General features: G+C 37.8%; 1 protein-coding gene across 1 annotated transcript; it reads left to right on the forward strand.

Annotated features, from left to right (window-relative positions):
• Positions 1–7,640: 7,640 nt before the first annotated feature.
• On the forward strand, positions 7,641–9,666 carry LOC140892277 (alkane hydroxylase MAH1-like). The gene has a single exon (XM_073301118.1). It carries the CDS (start codon positions 7,719–7,721, stop codon positions 9,237–9,239), a length of 1,521 nt encoding a protein of 506 aa, XP_073157219.1. The 5' UTR covers positions 7,641–7,718; the 3' UTR covers positions 9,240–9,666.
• Positions 9,667–10,295: the final 629 nt, after the last annotated feature.

A 10,295-nucleotide genomic window follows, 5' to 3' on the forward strand; every position in this document is an offset into this window, starting at 1 on the left:
TGGATAATTTATTTAAATATTTTCAGTGCATGCAGTTTTTAATTATTTTCTTATGACAGCATTTTAATTACGTATTTGACTGAGATATTTATTTTATTAAAGAATGCATTTTTATTTAAGTTATTTATTTATTTTAAATCTTTTTATTTTGCGCATATATGTATGGGCATGTATGTACATGTTATATTTAGTAAGTAATAAAAAAAAAATTTCCGCATATTTATTTATTAATTATAGAGTTAGGGTCATTTCAGTTGGTATCAGAGCACGGTCCTTGGAGGGGTCATTACTGCTATGCGAGCTCAGAAATTCACGCTACCGATCTGTAAGTTTTAAGTGTTTATAGCATGTTTTACTTTTAAGAATTTAAGTTAGCATTAATTTTAAACCACTTAGTTATGCATGGTGATTTACGTAAAGAAATATGTGGTGGTGTAGAATGCCTCCCAGACCGATGAACAGACGTGGGGGATCTCCACGTACACCTCCACCTCCACCTCCGCAGAACCCACTAGCAGCATTGGAGCAGGCCAATGCTACCTTGATGGCTGGGATTACTGCTCTGTTGGAGCAGTAGGCTTCACGTCCGAGGATGTCCCATGAGGAGGACGTAGCAGAGCGGTTCCAGAAGAAGGGACCCAAGGAGTTTGCTGGTACCACCGATCCTTTGGTGGCTGAGGGGTGGATTCGCTCTTTGGAGTCCATCTTTGCGTATATGGGGATCACAGACGCCGACAGGGTGAACTGTGCGACGTATATGCTGAGAGGAGACGCAGCTCTATGGTGGGAGGGTGCTGCCAGGGGAGTTCACATTCCTACACTGGCATGGACAGAGTTTAGGCGTATCTTCTACGCCAAGTATTTCACTTTCCTTTTCCCTTCACGTGGGAAGACGAAGCCGCGGAAGTTTAAGGACAAGAGGTTTTTCTAGAAAAACGGGACCGGGAAGGAAGAGCAGAGGCGGAGCGAGCATCGCTCGAGCTACCGCTTGGCACTTCGTCTCTGGGTAAGCCTTTGGCATTCGCCCCAGAGGTGGAAGATGTACCGGTAGACATAAGGGAAGGAGGAACTTACAGTTTAAAGAGCAAATAAGAGAGTGCAAAGGAACGAGTGATGGAAGCGGGAGAAAGGCGCAGGAAACCAGAGTACAATCGTGCAAGGAGGAAGACGGTGAGTAAAAGGATGAAGGGTCACGTGGATTAAATACTCGAAAAGGCCAAAGCAATCTGAGCCATGTATTTTGAATTGAACGGCACAGATACTCAAAGCGTGCTCCATAAGCTGAAGCGACCTCTGACAGAATCTCTGACATACACAGTACGAAGCGGTTAGGGCTGACGTAAGGCTAGTGTCACCACCCGGGGGGTTTCGGATACCGGGGTGATATCCTAGTAGGATACCCCGGGTGGCTATACCCCCGGGTGGTACCCTACAACCCAGGTGGTCGGGACAACGGAGCAGGTCCTAGCCCGACTATCTTTAGGGAGTGTGGTGATATCCTAGTAGGATACCCCGGGTTGCTATACCCCCGGCTGATACCCTACAACCCTGGTGGTCGGGACAGCGGATCAGGTCCTAGCCCGACTATATTTAGGGAGTGTGGTGATATCCTAGTAGGATACCCCGGGTGGCTATACCCCCGGGTGATACCCTACAACCCAAGTGGTCGGGACAGCGGAGCAGGTCCTAGCCCGACTATCTTTAGGGAGTGTGGTGATATCCTAGTAGGACACCCCGGGTGGCTATACCCCCGAGTGCCAAGAGTATCTCGGATGATGATATTACCCAGGGAGTCTAAGCACTCAGGAGACCCCGGGAGGTCTGGGGAGAACCCGGGTAAGAGCAAAAGAAAGCAAAGCTGGGGGGGCCCAAGTTTTTTTTATTCTCAAGGCCAGGAAACAACCACGTCTGCTTAGAGTGTGTCAGGATCAAATCCCCGACCAAATCATTATGGACCACGCTCCAACGGAGTGGGCTCTTTCCTTAAACTACGGGATGTCTAAATCACACGTGATGGTCGTCCCATCACCCTAAAAGTCGTCAGTTAGCCCATATCCAGTAATCATTGAAGGCCCAAGCGGGCCATTATAAAAGCTAAGGGAGGGTTGGATAATGAAAAGAGGACTCACTCTCTCAAGTATATTCACCTATATTTTCCGCCCGGGAGTTTACCCGCCCCCGGATAGTCATTTTATGATAATCGCATCATTTGGTGATATCCTAGTAGGATATCCCGGGTGATACCCTACAACCCAGGTGGTCGGGATAGCGGAGCAGATCCTAGCCCGACTATCTTTAGGGAGTGTGGTGATATCCTAGTAGGATACCCCGGGTGGCTATATCCCCGGGTGATACCCTACAACCCAGGTGGTCGGGATAGCGGAGCAGGTCCTAGCCCGACTATCTTTAGGGAGTGTGGTGATATCCTAGTAGGACACCCGGGTGGCTATACCCCCGGGTGATACCCTACAACCCAAGTGGTCGGGACAGCGGAGCAGGTCCTAGCCCGACTATCTTTAGGGAGTGTGGTGATATCCTAGTAGGACACCCCGGGTGGCTATACCCCCGAGTGCCAAGAGTATCTCGGATGATGATATTACCCAGGGAGTCTAAGCACTCAGGAGACCCCGGGAGGTCTGGGGAGAACCCGGGTAAGAGCAAAAGAAAGCAAAGCTGGGGGGGCCCAAGTTTTTTTTATTCTCAAGGCCAGGAAACAACCACGTCTGCTTAGAGTGTGTCAGGATCAAATCCCCGACCAAATCATTATGGACCACGCTCCAACGGAGTGGGCTCTTTCCTTAAACTACGGGATGTCTAAATCACACGTGATGGTCGTCCCATCACCCTAAAAGTCGTCAGTTAGCCCATATCCAGTAATCATTGAAGGCCCAAGCGGGCCATTATAAAAGCTAAGGGAGGGTTGGATAATGAAAAGAGGACTCACTCTCTCAAGTATATTCACCTATATTTTCCGCCCGGGAGTTTACCCGCCCCCGGGTAGTCATTTTATGATAATCGCATCACTATCTATTATCTGTTATGAGTTGAATTGCAAATTTTCTTTGATATTACTAATTTCTTTTATGTGTTGGTTCGATCTCCATTACTTGTATTATTGATCTTTTCGACATCCTCGCATTAATGATATTTATGAGTTATTATCGATTAATAGTTGAGTTGATCGTGTACAAAGATGAAACCATTGCTTTGTTTTAAGATTGTGGGTTTGGACCTAACTCAACCCCGAAAGCTACCTCAAAGAAAATGATTGTCCAAGTGACCAAGCCCATATATGAAACTCCTATGAATTATATCCAGACGATATGAGACATCTTAACACCTCTCTCATGTTTAAGAATGAACATCTAGAGCGTGGAGATATTAATGTGTGACTCAATTATGCTAACTATAAGACTAACACGAATTCCTTTTCAGAATTGCTTCTGTTCGAGTGAATTTTCTTACTAGGATCATTTCAGACTGAATTAATTCCGTGAAATTCGAATGCATTGGTACTGTAAATTTCAAACGTGGGGTTGTGTTGTTGTATGATTTAATTAAAATTTTGAGTTGCACAATTACTACAATTGGTATCACACCCAAGCACATGTTCAATTATCATGGATTCACAAGGAATGCAATCAGGGGCGGCCCTGGCCCTGGCCCGGGCAGCCAGGGCACGCGCCCAGGGCCCTACCCATGTGTGGGGCCCCCAATTTTTTAAAAAAAATAATATTATATATATATATATATATATATTTCTATATAAATATTATATATTATGCTCTCACACAAAATTCATTCACATAAAAGAAGGGTATGAGTTTTAAATTTTGAGAGTTTCGATAATACTTTGTTCTTTTGTTAGTTTGTGGCTGCGTGCGATTACGTGAATTGAATATCAATAGTTTAAAAATTCAAAAAACAGAAAAGTACAAAATTTACGAAAATACACAAACGCATTCAACAAAACGATCCAAGGTATGAATTACAAGACAATAATATTTTTTATTTTATTTTTGAATTTTGATATATTGCTTAATCTTATTTTGATTTAATGTTTTTGTTCACATTATTTTGGTTTAAGGTAGGATGTTAATATTTGTTGTAATTTCACATAGATTCTGAAAATTCGAGGATTATAGGTCTGAAAATGAATATTTTTCCTATGATCGTGGTTGCGTATCAAATTTTATTGATTATTCCTATGACTGTAGCATCAGTTGAGAAAATTTTTTCCAAGTTAAAATTATTGAAATTTTATTTGAGAACCACAATGAGTTAAAAAAAACTGAATGATTTGGCGATCCTCTGCATAAAAAAAAACATATTGGAATATATATTTTATGACAACACAATTGATGATTTTGTTTCAAAAAACATAAGAAGAGCCAATTTTAAATAATATTTTTTGTTGATTAAATTATTTTAAAGAATTATGTAAACCTTCTTTAATTTGTGTATTTTATTGATTTATGCATTTTGGTTTATTTTAATTATGTTATTTGAATTTATATATATATATATATATATATATATATATATATATATGAATTTTCAAGTTAATACGAAAGGACTCATAGTTTAAACTTTGCTCAGGGCCTCGTTTTATTTAGGACCGCCCCTGAATGCAATTATCGAAAGGAAAATTGTTATTGTGCAACGAGCAATCAAACCGTGGTGTTTGAATTGCTATACAATTTACCACCAACTATAAATTTTGATAAAATTATAAAAACTCGATCCTACACATTCAATGGAAATCAATGAAACCGAAGAGAATTTGGGAGATGTAGGAAACAAGATGTACTCAGTGCTCTTCTTTTACATCCAGAGTCGGTTTGCAGTAAGAATTTTTTTGTAACAATTTTTTATATTACGAATGATATGATTATTTAATTTAAAATTTTAAAAGTATCGATAATGACAAAGAAACATTTTATTAGAACACCGGTAGATATGGATAATATGCAAATCTACTCATAGGTTTAATGACATCTTTTATTAAATAAAAAATAAAAATATGGAAAACTTTTTTGTAAATTAGCAATAATTGAGTTGAGATATATACAAAATATTTTGTAAACCTATTTGATGGGTATAAGTATATTTTAGTAATTTTAGTGTAATCTAAAATTAAATATATAAATAAAATAAATAGCTCAATTTGTAAAAATTATTTCTTAAAGAGGGCTAGTTACTAATTTTTAAACCCTAGAGGAGTTTGTTTGCATTTTAACCATAACGTCCCATTGTATTAAGACGAGTTTTTTCAGCAATGCTCAAATCTTTAGTAACTCTTATTCCGATGTGAAATCGGTTCATTCATGTCACCCGTCATCCATTCTTTCGTGGGGTTTTCATCTTTTAGGTATTAACCACTCATATTACGGAACATGTACAGTCTTAGGACTTTTTGCCTCCGGGTGTCACATGTCCACCAGCTTCCGTCTGGTTCGTTCCCGAACCACATCGTACTAGGAAAGGCCAAGTTCTGATACCATTTGTAATGACTCACTGTATCAAGACGAGTTTTTTCAGCATGCTTATGTCCTCACTCACACGCACCTTGAGAAACTTTCCAGTGGGTCGGTCACCCATCTTAAAATTTTTAGTCAAACACGCTTAACTTTGGAGTTCTTATGTGATGAGTTTCCGAAAAAAAGATCAACATTCTTGATAAGAGCTGTACATATCGAATCTTTTGTAGCTCTAGGGATGGCAACATCCCAGTCCCCGAATTCAAATCCGATCCCCATTAATTCTTATTGGGGATTCCCCATACCCATCTTCGCGGGGACCAAATTCCCATACTCATACTCATACCCGAATATATATATATATATATGAATTGGTAAATTTTATTATATAAGAATATAAAATTTATTATTCAATTTTATAATAAAATACCTAAAATATTTTGGGTCAAATTTTTATTATAATATTAACTTTTAAATTAATAAAAATATTTTAAATACAAAATATTTCTATAAATAAAAATTATTATTTTAAAAAAATACTATGTATCAAAAATTTATTAATATTATATATTGTTTCTAAATTTATCAAAATAAATAATATATATATATATATATATATATATATATATATATTTAGACTAATATAAATACTTTATATGTGTACGTAACATAAATGAGATTCAAATAATATGTTTATGTTATAAAAAACTACGTTATCATAAACGGATGTATTATATAAAATGTATAAAAATATATATAAATGAAATAATTATTATACTTTTAATTTTAATTTTTTAAATAATATTTTAGATTTAATAAAATTGATAATTAAAATATTATTATTATTATTATTATTATTATTATTATTATTATTATTATTATTATTATTATTATTATTATTATTATCGGGGAGGGTTCAGGATGGGGATAGCATCCTCATACCAGCCCCAATATGTTTCGAGAATTTTTAAAAATCCCCGAACTGAACCCGAACCCATACTCGAAAGTTCTCCCCCAAACCCGCCCCGTTTTGGGTTTTCCCCGCAGGTATCCAAACCCGCGGAAAAAATTGTCATCCCTATTGCGGAACATGTACCGTCCTAGGACTTTTTGGCTCCGGGTGTCACATGTCCACCAGCTTCCGTCTGGTTCGTTCCCGAACCACACCGTACTAGGAGAGGCCAAGTTCTGATACCATTTGTAACGTCCCACTGTATCAAGACGAGTTTTTTCAGCATGCTTATGTCCCCACTCACACGCGCCTTGAGAAACTTCCCAGTGGGTCACCAATCTTAAAATTTTCCCAAGTCAAACACGCTTAACTTTGGAGTTCTTATGTGACGAGTTCCCGAAAAAAAGATTCACCTTCTTGATATGAGTTGTACATATCAAATATTTTGTACCTCTCATTCCGATGTGAGATCGGTTTATTCATGTCACCCGTCGTTCATTCTTTGGTGTAGTTTTCATCTTTCATATATTAACCATTCATATTGTGGACCATGTACCGTCCTAGGACTTTTTGGCACCGGGTGTCACATTAATGTCACATCACTTTGTCTATAAATACGTATCATGAACTTTTCTCATTTTAGGTAAGTGATTTTTCAATATTCAAAAGCTCTCTACGTACTTTTATGCTATTTGAAGTGATCGTTGACTTGAGTGTCAGAGAGTTTTCGTCGTGATAGCCCAGAGGAGATCAAACATTAGATTTCAGCTTTATCAGGTGACCCGTTGGATCAGAAGATCATTTGAGTTCGGATCTCCTGGTTTGATGGATCGTCTGAATCCCGCTGATTCAGGTAATCGGCTTATTGCCCGCATCACTATTAATAAAAGTTATATAATATTGTCCATCATAGGCTTAAATTCATATGGATTTATTTTTAGATTTTACGGAAAGACCTCGTTTTTTCATTTTTTTTTCACATGTATTTCCAATGTGAACAAACACTACAAAGAACTCGTTTGGATTTCGTAGATATTTATTAAAAAAATATTTTTTGAAGCTATAATTTTTGCTTTTGAAAAAACTCTAATTTATCTTTAAAAGTGTTTTTAAGCACTTATTGGATCATCCAAACACCTTATTAATTGAAAAAGCACTTTTTAAAAAAATATATATATAATGCTTTTTTGTTCTGGTTTTTTTTTACCAAATGGGCCAAAATCTTCAAAACAGACGCTATAAAATCCCCATTCAGATCTCTGATTTACATATCAATATCGACCACAATGTATTCACCAATTTTATTCTTAGTAATATTTCCCGCACTATTTGTTTATTACTTTGGTTTCCATGCATACAAGAATAGATCATCTCCTATCAACTGGCCGGTTCTTGGCATGTTGCCGAGTCTTGTTTCACACAGGAACCGCATCCATGATTTTTTGACCGACGTTCTGCAGCAGAATGGTGGAACATTTATGTTTAAAGGGCCTTGGTTTGGAAACATGGATATGTTTATGACTTGTGATCCCGCAAATATCCACCATATATTGAGCAAGAACTTCCACAATTTTACCAAAGGCCCCGGATTCAAGAAAATATTTGATGTTCTGGGAGATGGCATATTTGTTGCGGAATTCGAATCCTGGGAGAAACAGAGGAAAATAGCCATGTCTCTGCTCAATCAGGCCGGTTACCAGAAGTTCTTGGCGGCGACGACCTGGAGGAAGTTGGATACAGGGCTTATCCCCATTTTGAACCATTTTTCAGATATGGGAATGGAAGTTGATCTTCAGGAATTATTCGGACGCTTCGCATTTGATTGTTCCTGTATTTCGATACTAGGCCATGATCCAGCTTCTCTGCGTGTTGATTTGCCTTACATAAGGGAGGAAAGGGCGTTTGTAGATGCTGAGGAAGCAGCCTTGCGCAGGCATTTGCTTCCCGAATGGTTGTGGCGGCTCGAAAAATGGCTTCAGATTGGGAAAGAAAAGAAGCTGAGTGAAGCTATGAAGAATCTCCACAAATTTTTGTCTCATCACATATCATTCAAGTCCCAAGAATTCAAGAAAATGGAGCAAGTGATCCTGACAGATGATGAAAATGATCAGGATCTTGATTTGTTAACTAGTTACATGAGATTGGAAGTTGCGGAAAAGGGTAATATTATTTTTGCACCAAAGATTTTGGAACAAACCTGGAAAGATACCGTGTTGAATCTAATCTTTGCTGGTAAGGATACAATTAGTGCAGCTCTTACTTGGTTTTTTTGGCTACTAGCAACGAACCCCGTCGAAGAAACAAAGATTCGGCAGGAGCTTTCCACGAACTTACCAGTAAAATGGGAACTTTCCCAGCTCAAGAAACTGGTCTATCTACACGGTGCTCTGTGCGAGACGCTACGCCTCTTCCCGCCATTAGGCTTGCAGCACAAAGCTCCAGTGGAACCTGATACACTCCCGAGTGGACATCGGATCAATCCGAATACAAAAACAGTACTTTCCTTCTATTCAATGGGGCGGATGGAGTCGATATGGGGCCAAGACTGCCTCGAGTTTAAGCCGGGGAGATGGATTACCGATCAGGGTCGGATCAAAAACGAGCCATCGTTCAAGTTTACTGCGTTCAATGCGGGGCCAAGGAGTTGTCTAGGAAAGGAAATGTCGTTCGTTCAATTGAAGATTGTTGCAGCTTCCATTGTTAGCCTTTTCAAATTCGAGCTTGTCGAAAATCATCCAATATCTCCGAGTGCTTCAGTGGTGCTTCACATGAAACATGGTTTCAAAGTCATGGTTTCAAGAGTATGATCGATCAATGATCCTGAAAATTGTTTGTTGATGGCAATCAAATGTATTATCGGAGAAATATTGTGTACTACACGCTGATTTTGAGTTAAAAATATTATATTTTATGTCAAAAATATTATTTTTCATTTTAGATATAAATATTGTTAACTCGTTTTACATGCATGTATAGATCTGTGGTACTGTTCCACATGAGACTTACTCCAATTTTTATTGAGCAATATAAAAAATTCTTACATTATGCTAAATGTCACATAATTATTGATATATAATTTAATAGTTAAATGAATCAACAAAATACAATAAGCACTATTTTAATATGCATACATATATATTTGAGCACTTATGTGTATATGGGTAGGCATAACTCATAAGGCCGGTCATTACTCTCAACTATACGATTTGAGTCGAGTTATTCGAACTCAACTCGAGTTACTCAATTTCGTGCTCGAAGAGCTCGAAAGTATTTATAGCATAATAGAGCTCGACCTCAAGCTCAAATTTTTTTAAAGTTTTGCATTTGTAATTTGTATTGACAAAAAAAAAACCATTAAATTATATATTATCTAAAAATATATAGTATATAGTTACTTGAGTAGCTCGCGACCTACTCGAACAAAAACAATTAAAATTTGAACTCGATCCAAGTGAAGATCGAGCTATTTGAATTCGGTTAAATCAGCTCGAGTCAAATTTTGACTGAATCGCTCACAAAATATCTAAGAGAAACTTATCTCATTTGCGCCCACAATCCCAACCCGCAAGCCTATTATTTGGCCCACGTTACTAAAACAAAATTAACTCCACACCTGATAATTGCGGGTGCAAAAACAGAAGAAAAGGTGGGGCAAAGAAGAAAGGGAGAAGAGATACACTTGTAAACAAGGAAATTTCAAAACAATGCTTGTCGGTTAGAGTTCTATTTTGGGTTTCTCAACAAAAGTTCTTTTGAAAACTTTAATATCAAAACGACATTTCACGGATTAATTTGTGAGACGGATATCCTATTTAAGTCGTTTATGAAAAATCAAAATTATTGTATAAAAATATTATTTTTAC

This window comes from Henckelia pumila, chromosome 3 (genome assembly GCF_033568475.1).
Source record: "Henckelia pumila isolate YLH828 chromosome 3, ASM3356847v2, whole genome shotgun sequence".
Lineage (NCBI taxonomy): Eukaryota > Viridiplantae > Streptophyta > Magnoliopsida > Lamiales > Gesneriaceae > Henckelia > Henckelia pumila.

Coding starts and splice junctions, on each gene's coding strand:
- LOC140892277 (XM_073301118.1), top strand. CDS start 7,719: ATGTATTCACCAATTTTATTCTTAGTAATATTTCCCGCACTATTTGTT.